This window comes from Salvia miltiorrhiza, chromosome 2, assembly GCF_028751815.1.
Source record: "Salvia miltiorrhiza cultivar Shanhuang (shh) chromosome 2, IMPLAD_Smil_shh, whole genome shotgun sequence".
Classification (NCBI taxonomy): Eukaryota; Viridiplantae; Streptophyta; class Magnoliopsida; order Lamiales; family Lamiaceae; genus Salvia; species Salvia miltiorrhiza.
In genome coordinates, this window is record NC_080388.1 from 74962698 (window position 1) to 74981598 (window position 18901).

Genomic DNA, 18901 nt, shown 5'->3' on the forward strand with positions numbered 1-18901 from the left:
CTCATTTTTATGGACTTTAAAAGCTGGCCCAAGAAAAATCATTTGACAGTTTCGATGACTTTGGAGTACATTGAAGAATTAAAGATTGCAAAGAATTACTAACTTGAAGCAATATTCAATGATTCTGTTTAATAACATAAAAGGAGATTCATATGAAAAAAAGCATTATATTTTTCTGGCTTCGCACATAAACTACAGATTTTATCTATAAATATATGAATTTTATTTATTTATTTCTAATTTTGCACACGACAAAACATATTTGATGAATGAACATCGAGGAGGGAAGTCGAAACTGTCTACGTGGCTTAAATGAAAAGTTTTCCTAAACGACGTAGTTGGATTAGTAATGAAACATTATCTTTTCATCATAAAATTAAGATTTTAGTACCAAATTTTTATATTACTATCATTTAAGACATTATTATTTGCAATTTAGGACTCAGAAAGTTGTGAGTTTGCAATTCAAGGCTATATAGTTCGCGGTTAAGGATTTTGAGTTCACCATCCCTGTGGATTTAGGGATTTGAGATTTAGATTTGCACGATTAGGACTTCCGAGTTATGGGTTTTCGATTGAATTGTGAGCATTGAAAATGCTTTTGATATGCAAAATTAAAAAGGAAAATAAAAAATAAAAATATTGTGTATTTAGACGGTTATTATCTCGGCATCAAACCGAATGCATTGCAATTGACAATTGTTCTTATTTGTACTAATCTAATGGTTTGATTTACTCATACTTTTGCATTTCAATTTTATTATTATTATTATTATTATTATTATTATTATTATTATTATTATTATTATTATTATTATTATTTTTATTATTTTTTTTTTCGATGTTCCTCTCCCCTAATTATATTCCTCCTATTTGTTCGTTGTGTTGGAGTATTTCTCAGCTGATAGCTTACCACTTAAGTAAATTAGGAAATAAATAGTAATAAAAGGGCGAATTTCACTACTTTTCTTTTTTGCATGAATTTTTGCTTGTGTTGGGGGCAAGCATATGTTCCTCACAAAACTACCCCATTTAAATTGCCTCCAAACACACACACACACATAAAATATTCACATCAAATTCTCAATCTCCAAACACACACACACACACACACGCACAATTCTCAATCTCAATGATGAAAAGAACTATTTCTATCATCAATCCCTACATTTTAGCCCTTTCAACACTATTAGCCTTCACAAATTGCATATCAAGCTATGGTAACATTTCTTTTTCACTATGTAATAAAAAATGTCTGAGCTTCGTTGTTTTCTTATATTAATTTGTGAGCTCGAACGGTTGGAGGAGAAATGTTTTATCAATTAAGTTGCATTTTGTTATCAAAATTTCCAACGATCTTGACTATTCTAATTCGAGTTCATACAAGTTTTTCGATCTAGGGACTTTTTGCGTCACTTGAGATTCAGTGTCCCACGTCTGTCTCACTTTCAATTTTTATTTCTTGGCATATTTATTTCTTCAATTTCAATTTTATATGTTTTATTTAATTTTATAGTAATTATTAATTATGGTTCATTCCATTCAATTTAATTTTAATTTATTATATGGGTTGATAAATTCAAAGTTAGAACATATATATAATTAAACCTAACCATTATATTATTTCTATCAATTGTCATTTTTCAGATTCACTAGGCATAGACTCAATCAAGAATGCAACTTCAACACCAATGGCTCAATTCCAACCTACTCTACCATACCAAACTCCTCAAAACTACCCTCCATTGTGCACATATCCGCCGCCGTCGGCGTCGACGCCGTCCACAACCGCCGGCCTCCCGCCGCCCACGCAAGGCCCCCCAACCCCGCCGGCGCCGGCCTCTGCCAAACCCGGCCACGCGTCGTGGTGCGTGGCGAAGCCCACGGTGCCGGCCCCGACAATCCAGCAGGCGTTGGACTACGCCTGCGCGTCGGGTGCCGACTGCCGGCCGACTCAGGTCGGCGGCGCGTGCTCCCAACCGGACACCGTGGTTGCACACGCTTCCTATGCTTTCAATAGTTATTGGCAAAAGACTAAATCGATTGGTGGAACTTGTGACTTTGGAGGATCGGCTATGATTGTCACGGTTGATCCAAGTAAGTTTTTCATAGGTTAAATTGTCTTAATTAAATAACATATCATCAACATTTGTATCCTGTGCAATGCACGAAAAATAATTTATATTTATATAAAATTGATATAAACTCATATAAAATTTATAAATATAATAAATTATAATTTTAACTGAATATATATGAGCTAAATATTGAAAAAATAAAAATGAAATAAGAATTTACAATATAAAAAATTGATATTATGAAAATGCAAAAAATAAGTTAAAAAAATAAAAATAAAAATAAAATGGATTTGAAAAAAAAAATTATTCAAAGTATCAATTGGGCTGGTAGGCTGTGACCCAATAGGATGGGCCTCAGCCCGGCCTGGTCTAAACATTTAGGAAGGCCCAATTTAAATTCAGAAAGAAAATTATCATGAAACTTTTTTTTTAGGCAAATTATCATAAAACTGTTTTAAGTGTTTTTTAGAAAAAAAAGGGCCCAATAAGACCGGCCCGATTAGGGCCCAATGTGATTTTTCTCGACCCACTAGCATGGCCAAACCTTTTCTTTTCTACAAGCATCTTTTATTGGAGAAAACCAAATATATTGTATTAAAAAAAGTAATAAACTACAAGGTCGAAAGTGACAATACCATTTGTCTATATAAAAAAAAGTGACAATACCATTTCTATAAATGAAGAAACGGACAAGTCTTGCTGGGATGCCTTTAAGTAGGAAGATAACGAGTCAGATCTAAACCGGATCTTGCTAAATTCTATTCTATTTGTTTTAATGTCAGATTCGATCCAAACCTATCGTGTCCAATGAAATATTTTTTGTTATTCTATCTCTATTATTTGTAGTTTTGAATGAGAGATTTGTAGTTTGAAAATATTAGAATTAGAAAACTAGATAAACACTGAAAAAATAAATAAATAATTTAGCACTTGATGATGAGAATTCTCACTATATTAACTTTTTTGTGCAGGTTATGATCAATGCCATTTCCTCTCCACTTGAAGAATATCACAAGACAGAATAAAAACCTCAAATCAATACATATAAACAAAATCAAGGATCTATGTTATTTCTAGCTTCATTAATATTTGAATTTAATAATATCTTGATATGTGTTTTATGTCATTGCATAGAAATTCAAAATTGATAATGTACTTATTAAAAGAACAGTAAAATCTCTAATCATGGAACTTTATTAAGTTTATTAAAGAGTGTTTTCTCGATTTTGACTATTATATATATTATAGATAAAGTTATATTTGTGTATACAAGTATATATATAACTATGCATCTTTCAATAATTCGATCGGTATATACGTATATGCAGCAATGCATTTGCATGTTTTCGAATAATTCATTTATGTATTTTTGAATTTATACGTGCACTCTTGTACGTCAAGCATTATGCTTTACTAATACCGTAATACGCCCCACTCGTGCGATGCACGACTAATATTGAAATAGAACGATATTTTAAATAAATAAATATACATATTAAATATAATTTAATATAAGTAAATGCAAACATGAATCTCAATAATAATAGTAATAATAAATTGAAGTTATGAACTACATAATCTCAATAAACACATGGATCTGAAAACATTTGAATTTTCAATTTTTAAAATACCAATTAATTTAAAAGGCTGATGATTTTCTTGTCTTTCCCTTGATAAAAGTTAACAAACTCATTGAAGTGTATAATTAATTTAAGGGTAAATTTGGTATAAAATCATAATAAATTTTCAAATTTTGGTTTTTCCCACAATCTTTTATTTTTGTTTCAAAATTCATAATAAATTATTTTTTTTGGAATTTCCCACGATGACAGATTCCAATAAAAAATTTAAATAACGTGCCAATACAATGTAATTACATGGAAATTATGTGACACGACAATCTAATTGCCCCTTGCGTTTTAACTGTGCTTGATCCCGTTAGAGCTGCGCTTGGGGCGGCCGTTAAAACGAGGGGGCGTTTTGCTTCAGTTTTGAAACGTTGAAGTAGTAAACAGCGCCAACCTTGACGTTAGGATGTTAAAAGCGATAGGGGTGTCAACGTTGAGGGGGAAAGTGATACTTAACCCTTAAATATGCCACATCATTCAAGTTCGGCGCCACGTCATTTGAAAAATTCGCTAGAAAGTCACACTATGGGAAATTCCAAAAAAAGTGATTTATTATGTATTTTAAAACAAGAATGAAATTTTGTGGGAAAAACCAAAATTTGGAAATTTATTATGGTTTTAAACCAAATTTACCCTTAATTAATTTAATAAGGTAGTCGGATTTTATTGTCTTTACCTCGATACTAAAAGATCTATATCCTTTGCTGCCGACATCAAAACATATTTAGATTTTATGTGAGTTGAAAAGTACTTGTAGTTGTGGTACACTATCATTGAGTGAGATAATACACTGAAATTATTGTACTATTTTGTCATATCGAGCAAAAGAATAGGAAAATAATATTAAAGTTTGTAAACTAAACTAGTTATTATTATATTATTTTGTCATATATATCGAGCAAAAAGAATAGGAAAAGAAAATTAGAGTTAAAAAAAAATCAATTTCAATATAATGCATGTGATTGGTTTTAATTTACAAGTATTATCTAGGGTTCACCAATTTAATTAGGGTTTATAGTTATATTTTTTATATTTAATTTGCGTTTATATAGCTTTAAAAATGATTATTTAGGTCATTATTCCATAATTAGGTTATATTAATTTTTTAAATTCCAATATTTTGTAACAAATGTTAATTAGAATTAATAATATAATTCTCTCTCCGTTCGATTCTTCTTGTCCCATTTTCATAAAAGGTGCTCCTCCGTCCCATAACAAGTCTCTTCATTTTCTTTTGGAGTTGTACCATAACAAATGTCTCATTTCTTAAGAAAATAAACTATTCATCTCATTGAAAAGCGGGGGGGGGGGGGGGCATCACTTTTTATCTTTTAAACCTTTAACCATCCACGTCTAAATTCACGCGCTGAAAAGAATCAAGACACTTGTTATAGGACGAATGAAGTAATAATTAATCCCCCAAAATATGTGGATCACTCCAATTTTAATCAATTTATACCTTATTAACTCCAATGTCGAAAAGAAATGAGACGAGCTAGAAGAATTAGATGGAGGAATAGTAAATTTTTATTTTATAATAATTATTTAAAATAGTAAAATTAACAATGGGACACGGACGACGATGGGACGTATAAGTTGAGATAGAGGAACTTGGATGGATAACTCAAGAGTAAATTAAACAATCATAATAAAACGTTAAAAGAATACATCTATCTTCATAGTGTATTTTCGATTCCTTTATGATATAACCTTTGGAAAATTGGAGCCATGCAGCCGTAAGATGCCCTACCTTATTTGGATCTTATAAGAAACGTGTACCAAGACATTAAATGTAGTGAATGATGGCCAAGAATTTAGTATTTTCGACGATCTTACTTTTGTGTTCATATTTGCCCGACACACCAATTTGGATATTTAGAACTTAGCCGTCACACAAGTGACTTTTTACTCTAGCTAAGAGGTTTTATTTGCGTACGCGTGTTGGTCTAAGATCAATGATATCTTGAGTTCGAGTCTGCTAGATGCGATCTTTAAAATTTATGTTTATTCAATAACATAATGAGAGGGTTTTATAATTTTCAAAGTTCATATAAGGTTTTGAATCCATTATTAGTGCATTGTGCTATGTGAGATCATGAGCTAGTCTTGTTGATTTTGATTGCACTATTGTGGACTTTTCACTCTAGCTAAGGGGTTTTATTCGTGTGCTTGTGTTGGTCTGAAATTAAAAAGATCTTGAGTTCGAGTCTATTGTGATTCGATCTTTAAAATTTATGTTTATTCAATAAATGAATAAGAGGGTTTTATTTTGAAAGTTCATACAAGCTTTTGACTCCATTGTTAGTGCATTGTGCTATGTGAGACGAGCACTATTGTGGACTTTACACTCAAGCTAAGAGGCTTTATTTGTGTGCATATGTTGGCCTGGAATCGAATGTCTCGAGTTCGAGTCTACTGCAATGCATCATTTAAAATATATGTTTATTCAATAAAAAAATAAGAGGGTTTTATTTTCAAAGTTCATGTAAGGTTTTGAATCCATTGTTAATGCATTGTGCTATGTGAGATGAGCTAGTCTTGTTGATTTTGATTGCACTATTGTTTGGTAAAGATGAAATCAATTAAATTTAAACTTTGTGGGGTGGATAATTTCATTCTAGCAATCCCAATTGTGTGACCGAAAGGTTAAGAATTTGTTCACAAATATTTTCTAGAACAAAAAAAAAATAACAAGTAGAAGTATATATAAATTTGGTTTCACCTTATATATTTTTTTTATGTTTTTGAGAAAAAATATTTTAACATTGTTTGTTATTGAAAAAAAATCAATTTTATCTCCTCCAAAACTAATTTTCTACGTCTGCCCTTGTCTACATGTCAACTTCTCAGTGATTAGCAAAAATGAGTTTTTTTTTAAAAAATAAAATAAAAATGGGGGTATTAATTTTACAATATTTTCAAAAGTGTTGACATTATTGAAATGATGGTCGACACATTATATTTATCTAGCTAGAACGATTACATCAAATTTTAAAGGGATGCAATTCTACATGAAATAATATGCTTCCAAAATCAGTATTTTGTTGCATTACTCCAATACTCCCTCCGTTTTTTTATAAGTGTCCCATTTAACTCAGTTTTTTATTTCTCAATAAGTGTCCCATTTCAAAATTTGAGAATATATTTATGACATTTTCCCTATTTTATCCTTATTTAATACTTGTATGAATATAATAATTAGTTGTATATATGCATTTATTATGATAATTACTAAGGTTACAAATATAAAATATCTTATTTTATTGGTATGCGTATTTTGACGGCTGGGGACACTTAATAAAAAACGGAGGGAGTAATTATTATACACAATAAATTTCGTTCCAATTAAAATTGGGATTATAAATTGAGTAGGAATGTTTGTTGCGTACCAAACAAATAAAATAAAAATACTATGTCGGGCTGCACGACCAATAACTAGTGAATGGCTCACAATAATTTTACCATAAAAAAATATATACACTAGACATATTAATTTTTTAAAAACAAATATGGAATAAAATTCTTGAGTCCTAAATAAGGAAGCTGGGCCCTCTCTCTCTCTCTCAATGCCTATAAATAGCATGGTGCACAACTATCATAGTAGGCAACAACATCTTCAACATGGGCAACTATAATATTGCTCAACTCATAATATTTCTCAATTTAGGAACTCTTCTTATTTCTCAAGCATCATGTCCATCTTGTGGCCCCACTCCTCCAACTAAGCCACCACCAAAGGTGAAACCACCGAAACCGTGTCCACCAACGGCGCCATCACCCCCGAAATCGTCACCACCGACGAAATTACCTCCACCGACGAAATCACCCCCGAAATCGTCACCACCGACGAAATCACCTCCACCGACGAAATCACCCCCGAAATCGTCACCACCGACGAAATCACCTCCACCGACGAAATCACCCCCGAAATCGTCACCACCGACGAAATCACCTCCGATGGCATCACCACCAAAAGCACCAGACGCGTGCCCCATCGACGTCTTAAAACTAGGTGCATGCGTTGACGTATTGAATGGCCTCGTGCATATAGGAATCGGGCCAAGCGCCAAGGACGAGTGCTGCACGGTACTCGAGGGGGTGGCCGGGTTGGATGCAGCCCTCTGCCTCTGCACCACCATCAAAGCCAAGCTTCTCAATATCAACATTCTCCTTCCCATTGCTCTACAAGTTCTTGTTGATTGTGGCAAAAATCCACCTTCTGGATTTCAGTGCCCTACTTAATTAAGGTTGTTACAAGTTCTTTTTATAGCATATGTCTAATATTTTGTGTTATATGTTGTTGCATTGCCTAAGTAAAATAATATGTACTATCTTCTTCGATTGAGAAATTAATGTTTATTTATGTATTTTACAATTTCAAAATGTCTGCTACAAATGGCTCGTGTAATCTTCATCTACTTGTGTTATTTGTGCGTGAAAATTCCATGTATTATGAATAATACTTTAATTTCAATTTTGACAATATCGAATACTTGCAATTAGCGCAAATAAAATAAGTTTATCAATGACACATGCACAAGCAGTGGTTTTAGTATAAATTTTATATTAAAAATAAATATTGTGCAGTAGTGAACATACTGAATTATAATACCTGAATTATTATCGAAGAAACCTTTACTTATGTTTATAAAACTCCAGTGCAAATGATTAAAAGGAAAGACATTTCGCTTTATTCATTGAACTACGCTAATTTAAATTTGATCTATTTATACTATTTTTTTAAAAAAATTAATTACATTTTTATTTATTTAGCGAACTTAATTGTTGGCCAAATAAATATTAGCCAAATTAAATTTATAATAAAAAGTATAATCCCATGTACAAAGGCAATATCATCCAAGGACATCACCTGCAAAAGTTTCGTGTGTGACCGAATCACAATCATTACAATTACTCGTGTAAGACATGTGGAATATTAATATAAGATATTAAATGACGTTTAGAGTTTAAAATTAAGAAGACTCATGCAAGATTTATGGAAAATATTAATATAATGATTTTTAGATATTTAATGATTTTCAGATATGGAAATGAATTAAAAATTTTAAAAAATATAATAATGAATAAGAATTGAGGAAAATTAGAATGAAGTGATTATACGACGCCACGTAAGATAGGATTTATTTATATTTAATGGCGTTTAGAGTTTAAAACTAAGAGGAGTTCGGTTCCCAATATTTACTCATGCAAGATTTATGGAATATTAATATAATGATTTTTAGATATGAAAATTAATTAAAAATTTAGACAAATATAAGAATGAATGAGAAATAAAAATTAGAATGAAGTGATTATACGATGCCAAATATGATATGATTAATTGTGTTATTTTATAATAATAATTTTTTGGCCTATATATATATTTATTTATTAGATATCGAATTTAGCTACAATGTTCTAGCATAGTATTAGATATCAAGTTTATCATTTGATAGTTTCGATTTTTTCAAAAAGAGGAATGATTGAATTGGAGTTCTAGAATATATAATTTATTAGATATCGAAAATTGTTAATTAAAAATTTAGAAAAAATAAGAATGAATGAGAATTGAGGAAAATTGAAATGAAGTGATTATACGACGTCACGTAGGATATAGTTTATTTTGCTATAATATATGTAGGATTACATAAGAAAGGGGTTAAAACAAATCAAGAAATGAATATAATATATGAGATGAATATTATAATATATGAAACGATTCTATATTAGCGCATAAAATGGTAATGACAAGAGAGAAAAAGAAAATAAAAAAATAAAAGGAAAAAACCCCTAAATCCCCAAATCGTCCACGGCGGCTGTTGCGTCTTCATCCACCGCCACCGGCCACCGGCCACCGGGTCTGCGTCACGTGGTACTAATTTTGCATTTCCATCTTTCGCTTTTGATACTGATGTTTGTTCTCTGATTTCGACTATGCTTGAATTTCGAGATGAATTAAATTCATGTATGGCGATCATTTTCTAGCTGATGATAATCTGAAGTATTAATCATAATTTCTATGCTTTCCAATAATCCAGAAAAAAAAAAATCGGTTGATTTCGAATTTTGAGCTGATTTGAATCAATCACCGATGTCTGGATTTCGTGAAATTTCTTTTGATTTAGCTGGTTAATAGCTGTTTGCCGGTTGATTTGTTGATTAATAGTCAGTCTTTATGATTCCGATTTCCGATTCCTTATTGCTGTCAATGAAAAAGAGGGAGATTTATACATTTCTGCAGTGTGATTTTGATTTCGAATTCTTTATCTCTGTTAATCAAAATAGGAAATGAAATATATCTTCTGCAGTTGGACTCTTTCAATTAAAACTCTAAAAAATGTGCATTTCTTTGTAGAAGATATAGAGATATGGATTTGAGTGAATGCAGTTACTGAGTTACCAAGAGATAGGCTATGTCGGGAGCTCTCTCATCGTCGTGCATTTTCTGCCAAATCGCCCGTGCCTCGACCCCAGCAACCATCCTTCACCAGGACGACAAGGTGGTCGCGTTCCAAGACATCAATCCATCCGCATTGAGGCATTATCTGGTCATCCCAGTCGAGCACATACCGACTGTCAAGAAACTCCGGAGAAGGTCCGAGGACTTTGCTCTGGTCAGCAACATGCTGGATGTCGGCCGAGCTCTGCTGCAGAGGGACGCGCCTCATGCTGAGCAGTACAGGTTCGGGTTCCACCAACCCCCTTTTAATAGTGTCGATCACCTCCATCTGCATTGCTTTGCACTTCCATATACTCCTAGGTGGAGAGCTATGAAGTACTTGTCTTTGGGGCCATTTGTTGGATTCATCGAAGCTGAGAAGCTCTTGGAGAGGATAAAGCCACCGGCTTTTCTCTGAGGCTCTCGATTATGGTTTTGTCGATGCTACACTTGGTGAACTACATCAGGTGCTGAGCTTTTCTTTTCATTTATGTGCTGCTATTGCTATGTGATTTGCTGGTTTCTGAGTATTGGTTTTAGCTTATATATTGTTAGTCTTGGTACATATATAGCCTATAAATCAATTAACTTTGATCAAATTTTGGTTTTTGCACACCAGCTTAAAAATAAAATATGCCTGTCAATTAATGAGCTTTTAAATTCATCTGATCTTGCTGATGAGTTGGATTTTCAGCCCAATTTAATGTTGACACGGCCGTTTGAAAATCCGAGGGGGATACATAGGCCGACGAATAAAACAATGTTGTTTTTACTTCCGGCACAATTTAATGTTGACATGTAAGTTGTGTTTTGCCAAATAAATTATGACGAATTCCGGCCTCATTTGCAAAAGCAGATTAAATTAAAAGTTCAGTAATTGCCGGGCATTTCTAAATTGGTGAGTGCAAATTTCTAAGTTGGTGTGCAAAATTAGAATTTGGTCCAAGTTTAGTAATTGGGGTTATTGCCGAAAAATACTCATAGTTTGTCAATTTTCTGATTAATAACATGATCTTAAAATTTGGCCAGAAAATACACCAATTTTAAATTTAATCTCAATTTTAACATAATTTGAATTTGTGAGAAATAAAACCTATGTGGCATAATTTGAAAACCTGTGTAAGTTTTTCAATATCTCTGATCTTTATAATCGTTTTGTAATTTTGGAAAGTCTAATTTTTTGTGTAATTGCATTATTTACATTTGTTTGCATGCAATTTCGAACATGAGATATCTCGCATCAAATACAATCCTGATTACATCAAGATTTCAAATTAAAATGATGATTTTATGTCAAAAATAAAGTCTGAATAAATGCATTCACATTCAACTATTTTTGATCAAAATGGAATGGAATCAAGTCATCAATATATAATCTTGAGAAACATAAATTTAATTGATATTTGATGTATAGAATCCTGCTTGATATTACTGAAATGAATTGATATAGTTACCATCTTCAAACCATCAATTTATGCTATATAACTCACTCTGTTTTTGCAGAAGGCATCAAGATCTATCAAAACTCAAGCATGGCCAATATTGTTAGAGTTCTCCAATTCATTCTTGTTGCAATTATCATGGTTTCAACAGGTTTGGTTTTCCTTTCTCCTTCTTTCACTATTAAAGATTTGAACGAGGCTCGACTCATTGTATATACGATTGATGAATTTCTTTGGATTTAGATTATGTTTTATTATAATAATAATAATAATAATAATTATTATTATTATTATTATTATTATTATTATTATTATTATTAACGAGGCTCGACTCATTTTGCAGTTATGCAATCATCGAATGTGGTTGAAGCTAGAGAATTGCAGCAAGGAGTGAAATTAGAGCTTTGCCCATCTCGCTGCACTAATGATCAGCAGTGCCTTGCTATTCCCGGATGTGGAGTGAGATGTTTGGCTTCACCTTCTAAGAGAATTTGTTCCCAAATTTAGTTTGCTGTTAAATTTAGATGATTATGAATTAAAATAAAGTTGTCCATTTTATGCTGCAATTATTAATATTTATCGAATCTCTTATATTGATTAAGAGCTCGTTTGGTATGTAGTATGAGATGAGGTGTAATATATTTTATTGGAATGTTTTTTACAATTTATCATATTGATTTCGTGTTGTTATAGAATATATTAAAATATCTATAATACGCAGTTCATTGTTTTGATATGATGTATTAAACTTATATATATATATATATATATCTATAATTAATAATTATAATTGATATTATGTATAACCATCTCACGAGTGATATATATAATTCTTTAAATCAGTCTAATATTAATAGTAAAGTTCTCCACATCATGTATGTCAAGAAAATTGATAATTTATTATTTTTACCCTTAATTATTCAATGGAAAACTGAACAACTAATTATAATTTGCAATTGACACTAAGATAGAATTAGTGTGCAATTCATCGAAATTCTGACACATAATTATTTTAATTGTATTTTTTTACTTGGGGGGTTGGGGGTGGGGGGAGTTTGAACCCTAGACCTCACTATTTATAGAAAGGAATTCGCACCGCTTGGTGTTCCATTGGTAGCTCCATTCCAGAGATTTCACGGGCCCTAAGTAAAATGAGAAAAAAATGGCCCTTTTAATTTAACACGATTGTGTGCTTGTGGATTGTTTTTTTTTAATGGAATAGGATTGGAGCCTTTGAACTTGTATGTTTTTTTTTAATGATTGGGGCCTAATGTGTGACTAAAAAAAATCTTCCTTATAATAATAATAATAAATATAAAAATAAAAAATTGGGGTCTCATTTTGCCATGGGCCCTAGGCAGTCGTACCCCTTGCCTATGCCCACGGCCAACCCTGCCCCTTGGGGACTATTTTAATTGTATTTATAGTTATAATAAGTTAAACAATATTTATATCAAAGTAATATATTTGAGTTGCTATGTAAGTAACGGTTTTACTATCCATTCTCATCACAAAAATGTATAGTAACTCGTGTTAATATTCATACATATTTACATTTATAAATATAATTTATCACAATAATCGCCTACATCTCAATAGAGACTCGAATATTAAAGAATAAAATAAACACTAATATACAAAACTAAGAGATCATAAATTAGAAAAAGAAAAAAAAAACTAATCACATAAGCATGTTAATCAAATGTTCGTACTCGTCAAGAATGTAAGTTAATCATACCCGAATAATTTGAATAACAAAACACTTAAAATTTGAGAAAGTTCCATGAAGACAAGTTGATAAATGTTCTTACCCATCTAAAATGCATATACTCATACCCATCACAATTTTGATTAGTTACATGAACCCGTTTAATTTTATAAATATGAGTTGTTACAAATTTATGTATTTGTTCCCGTTTATAATTTATATACTCATATTAATCCCAAATCCAATCAAAATAGATTTTTTTTACCCATTCAACTTTCAATCTCTTATAGTAATATCTGCTATTTAAATAATATCTTAATAATCTTAACATTAATTTACTACAACAATATTGAAAATATACTATAATGTTATACGAAGTATTAAGATAACATCGACTAAACAATATTATTATATATTAATACATTGCATATAGTAATATTTATTAATAACATGCTTATTCATGGACATGTTTTGTTTATTGATAAAAAGCCGCACTGGCCAACCTAATAATGACAAAAGCTAGGATACGTGTTAATATTTTTCTCTTTGTTTGTCATCTTATGTATGTTTATTTGTTGAAAAAATAAGATTGCCAACTCCTCTTTATAAATATTTTTTCTTTATATTTTGATATTAATGGGAGATGTATGTTTAGAAAATATTCCATTCTTGAATCGTTTTAATTTGTGCACTTGGAACATGTGTTAATTAATGATTATTAAAATCTTTTTTAGGGTAAATCAACAAACCCAAGATGTCACATGATCAATTGGTGATTTTTCAATTTTATTTGATGATTTTATGTCAAACCATATTAGGTATAATTAAAACAAATGATGATTATTGGATATACTTCTATACTGTATCATTCGATCGATATTCTCATTAATATAACTTTTCTATAATATATATTCGCTATTTGGTAATCAGAAATTATATTAAAGCATTACTATACTTATATTCTTACCATATTAAACTATAAATTTCTGCTATATATTCTGCACTAATTTTGCATAAACTTTCAAAATCAATTTAAACAGAAGCTTTCAAAATCTATCAAAATTCAAACATGGCCAATATTTTTAAACTTCTCCAGTTTATTCTTGTTGCAGTTTTCGTGGTTTCAACAGGTTAGCTTTTCTGTTCCCTTCAATATTTCGAATTATATATATATATTGCATCCAGTTTCATTGATTTCTCTTTGAATTTCTCAACTTGTAAACTATTAGAGATATTCATTTTCTGCATATATATGAGATTCTCTGACCCACTTTTGGTGTCTCATTTGTGTTTTACATTCAATTTTTTTAATGCAGTTTTTAATCATTCAAATAAATTTGTTATATTTTAATATATTCAATTATGGTTTATATTTTTAAAAAAAAATATTTTCGAAATTTTAAAAATATAATTAGTTATTAGGATTAATTATACTTAAATAATCTAAAATTAGCGTATATAACTTTTTTAAATTCCAATTTTGAGTGATAAATTATTGATTAGGATTTATTATATAGTAGTAATATTTTTATACTTGTTTTAATTTTTATAATAAATAGTTATAAAACGATAAAATTAGTAGCAGGTGGAACACCATAACTTGTGCAACAGAGGATCCCATGATATAATTTGAACTTTTTAAAAATAATTCTCGAATATACTTATTTTTTGAAATTATTAGTATTTAATTCGTTGTAATTTTTTTTTTGCAGTTATACCATCCCACAATGTAGTTGAAGCTAGAGGCTTGCAAAGAGGCGTGAATTTACAAGAATGCCCTTCCAACTGCCGCGACGCTCAAGAATGCATCGACGCAAACTGTGGCTCTATTTGTAGGAAAATTTCTCCTTCTAGAAATATTTGTACTGATATAAATTAATAAAATATAAAATTAAGTATTTGAGTTATTAAATAATCAAACACATTAAAAATTAATTATAAATTTATTCAAAAAAATCGATTTGCCAAAAGTAACGAACAAATTGAACGATTTATTTCAAGCTTAGTAAGGTTAGCAATCAATATTCAATACTAATATACTAACTTTCAAATTTCTCATACAAAATTATTATTACGAAAAATTCATAAAATGATATTAATCTCAACCACTCGAATTTCGCATAATGTCGCGAACCAAACCGGCCAACGACTCGCGCGAGCCGCCACCGTCCGCGACGGCGGCCGAGCTCTTCTCTCTCATCTCCGCCGCCCTCTCTCTCACCGCACTCCCCTCCTCCATCAGCCGCTCTATCGCCGCCGCTATCTCCTCCGCGGTTACGACAATCTCACTATCCTCCCTATAATCCACCCTCACCTCCACCGCCACCCCCATCTCCGCCACCAACTGAAACGCATTGATCTGCTGCTCCGCGTAGATCGGCCACGCCGCCATCGGAACGCCGTGCCACATGCTCTCGAGCACCGAGTTCCAGCCGCAGTGGGAGACGAACCCCCCCACGGCGGCGTGCGACAGCACCGCCGCCTGCGGCGCCCATCCGATCACTCTTCCGGCTCCTTTAGTCCTCTGCAAGAATCCCTCCGGCAGAATCTCGATCGGGATCGAGGGATCTGTCTTCCTCTGCCTCCGCCGCCGCAGCGACCAGAGGAATCTCCGGCCGCTCGACTCCAGCGCCGCCGCGAGGTGCCTGATCTGTGCGTCGGAGAAACCACCCTCGCTGCCGAAGCAGAGGAATACTACAGAGTTGCGAGGTTGTCGATCCAGCCAGCGAATTACATCGGAAAATTCTGATTCCGGCGTGGTTTCGAGGTTGAGGAGAGGTCCGACGGGGTAGATCGGCGGCATTTGATCATCATTTGAGAGGGATTGGATTATGTTCGCCTCGAGTTCTTGAAAAGTGTTGATCAAGATTCCCCTGCTTTTCCGCATTCTCCGGGCCGATGACACGACGCCGTAGGCGCCGCCGTTTTTGTCGGTGATCACCGACGGCAAAACCGTCGCTGGGACAGGGTTGAGGAATCCGGCGACGGAGATCAACTCGTCGGAATCTTTGAACTCCGTTATGTCGACGCCGTGCTCGTCGGTCAACCTTCGCATCGACATCATGAGCGAGAGGAAGCCGACGCCACACGTGAAGAATACGTAAGTCGGGATGGAGAATTCGTCGCCGACGTCGGTCATGCTCCAGCAAAACATATCGACCACGAGCCCGATAACTCGGGTTCTCGTCGCCATCATGTTGAGAACGGCCTCTCTGACGAGCGGCCTGTGCCTATCAACGTGCACTCGGCTCCTGACGGGAGCTAGCCCCGACTTTGTTTTGGAGTCGGAGCTGGGGCTCCTCTCCTCCTCGAGTTTGGGGAGGTTGAGGAGCCGGAGGTGAGGATCGGAATGGCAACGGCTCGAGTTCGTGTATTCACGAACTGAAGGGTCGTTGATAAGGAGGAACGTGATGGAAAGTCGCGTTTCCTCGTTGAGAATGAGTTTCGCGACCTCGATTGCCGGGACAATGTGGCCGATCCCCGGTCCCGGGATGAAGATTAGTTGGAGTTCTTCCACTGACATTATAAAATTTCAACTTGAACTCGAATTCGACTTAAATTATTTTAAAACTTGTATTTGAGAAATTTTGAGAGTTTGTGGTTGATGATATGCTAGGCCATTAAATAATATTGTGACATTAATGGCATTAGGGAACAAAGTAAAGATGAGATAATTAGATTATGACAAAAAAAAGAAGAGATAATAAGATCACGGTGGAAAAAGAAAGAAGGTAAAAGAGAGATAATAAGATCATGACGAAATAAGTAAAAGAAAGATAAAAAGATAATGACGAATAAAAAAGATACTAATATAATGAAGAAAAAAGTAAACGTAGAATTAATAATTAGAAGATGAGGTATATCGTAATTAAAAAGAATTATACACATATAGATTAAGGAACCTATTCGATATTTTTTTACAGAAAAGATAAACGCTGATTGATTGCTTTAAGCATAAAATAAAATAACTGAATATTAATTAATGACTTAAAATCTAACCTTATGAATTGTAATCATTTTTTTTTGAATTAGTAAATTGTAATAATTTTAAGTCTTCATACGACTTTCCTTGACGGTGAGGGTCGTCGTGCTCGTTTCTCTGTAAATATTGGCTATTCTGTTGTGTCAGAATAGGATTATATAAAGAGCAATAAATGAACAGAAAACGTAAAGAAGACACAGATTTACGTGATTCATCAAATTGGCTAAGCCCATGGATAGAGAGAGGAAAATGACTAGGTTACGGATTTCAGATCTCAAACATATTCTAATACCTATAACTATGCCTACTGAGAAGAAAATAGTCATTATTACTATGGCACGTACATTATACTTTGCCCACAAACAACATAAAAAGTTGAATAAATATATTTGTTTATGTGGAACATGCGACACACAAGCATTTACGAAACCATATCCCGTTCAGTCATTTCATCAAACACTTTGCGTGCCATCTCCATATCACAGCATGTCGATCAGCCACTTCCTCAACTACGTGTAGTCCTTCACCGCCGCTAGTTGTGTGTGGTGCCGGCAGCGGCGAGGTGGGTAAGGAGCTGAGATTTGGTGACGGGAGAGAGAGATTGGGAATAAATTTATTTATTTTAATATTTTTAATGACATGGATTTCGATGTCGAAACATAAAAATAAAAAATAGTTTAGTGATTTGGCAATTCAACGAGTCAAGTGCGAGTTACATTTAATATAAATTAGATAATTCAAAAAAATATATATAAATTGATAATTTAAAATATAATTAATAATGTAAAAATAATTTGAAATTTAAAATGATATTTATATAAGGTTCAAATACGTTTGTGCGCTAAAAAAATTAAAATGATATTTACATAGAGAGAGATTGTCGTCATGGAAATGAAGAAGCAGGTGGCGCCGCTACAGAGGCTGCTCAAGTCGAGGAGGGAGCCGTGAGCACTGGGGCCTAGGGATGTAAACGAATGAAATCAAAGCAAATATTATTAGATTCAATTCATATTCGTAAAAATAATTATATATTCAAATCGATATTCGAATATCTTCTTAATCTTATTTGTTATTTGTATTCCATTCGTACACTGATAGGAGTTTATGTCTATTTATATATTATAAGAGCACCCTCAGCAGATCACCTAAATGCATCACTAACTCTAAATTTAAGCTAAAATAATTGAAAATGAGATAAAAAAATGCATTCAGCAGATCCCCTAAATTGGATGGGGCCCACAAAAAATTTTACACCTACCTAAATTCAATCTTAAATTTACACCCACCCTAAATTTATTTTAAGCTTATAATTAGTAGGGCCCACACATAATTATTGTTTTTATGTAGAAAATAGGAGATCTGGTGTATGCATTTATAAAATCAAGATCCTAAAATTAAATAGGGAAGCTTTAGGGAGGAATATAGGAGCATAATTTTGGGATTTCTGTTGGGAGTGCTCTAATGCTTCTACTCCCTCCGTCCCATTAAAGTTGGCCACATTTCTATTTTGGGTGTCCCACTAAAGTTGGTCACTTTCTAAAAATGGCAAAAGTTTACTTTAATTAAGTCAACAATCACTCACTAATTTGGTCAACAATTGTAGGCCACTTTTTAAAAATGCCAA

The 18901-nt window shown here is 32.9% G+C and overlaps 4 protein-coding genes across 6 annotated transcripts; 3 read left to right on the forward strand and 1 right to left on the reverse strand.

The window, feature by feature from the left end:
• The first annotated feature begins 1042 nt into the window (after positions 1 to 1042).
• On the forward strand, positions 1043 to 3302 carry LOC131009430 (major pollen allergen Ole e 10-like). Its single transcript, XM_057936748.1, has 3 exons — positions 1043 to 1220; positions 1648 to 2097; positions 3050 to 3302. Exons 1-3 carry the CDS (start codon positions 1133 to 1135, stop codon positions 3079 to 3081), a joined length of 570 nt encoding a protein of 189 aa, XP_057792731.1. The 5' UTR covers positions 1043 to 1132; the 3' UTR covers positions 3082 to 3302.
• Positions 3303 to 7295: 3993 nt separating this feature from the next.
• LOC131009431 (36.4 kDa proline-rich protein-like) lies at positions 7296 to 8081 on the forward strand. Its single transcript, XM_057936749.1, has 2 exons — positions 7296 to 7612; positions 7643 to 8081. The coding sequence occupies exons 1-2, from the start codon at positions 7328 to 7330 to the stop codon at positions 7946 to 7948; spliced, it is 591 nt and encodes a 196-aa protein (XP_057792732.1). The 5' UTR covers positions 7296 to 7327; the 3' UTR covers positions 7949 to 8081.
• Positions 8082 to 9420: 1339 nt separating this feature from the next.
• Positions 9421 to 12188, forward strand: LOC131009432 (bifunctional adenosine 5'-phosphosulfate phosphorylase/adenylylsulfatase HINT4). 3 transcript variants are annotated; one of them, XM_057936750.1, is made up of 4 exons: positions 9421 to 9578; positions 10062 to 10612; positions 11649 to 11738; positions 11931 to 12188. In XM_057936750.1, exon 2 carries the CDS (start codon positions 10120 to 10122, stop codon positions 10561 to 10563), a length of 444 nt encoding a protein of 147 aa, XP_057792733.1. In that variant the 5' UTR covers positions 9421 to 9578; positions 10062 to 10119; the 3' UTR covers positions 10564 to 10612; positions 11649 to 11738; positions 11931 to 12188. The 3 variants fall into 3 exon arrangements, with proteins under 3 accessions (XP_057792733.1, XP_057792734.1, XP_057792735.1); XM_057936751.1 differs by having other exon boundaries at positions 11652 to 11738; XM_057936752.1 differs by having other exon boundaries at positions 9442 to 9578; positions 10065 to 10612.
• A 3078-nt stretch (positions 12189 to 15266) lies between these two features.
• Positions 15267 to 16882, reverse strand: LOC131009434 (anthocyanidin 3-O-glucosyltransferase 2-like). The gene has a single exon (XM_057936753.1). The coding sequence runs from the start codon at positions 16816 to 16818 to the stop codon at positions 15397 to 15399; it is 1422 nt and encodes a 473-aa protein (XP_057792736.1). The 5' UTR covers positions 16819 to 16882; the 3' UTR covers positions 15267 to 15396.
• Between the last annotated feature and the right edge of the window lie 2019 nt (positions 16883 to 18901).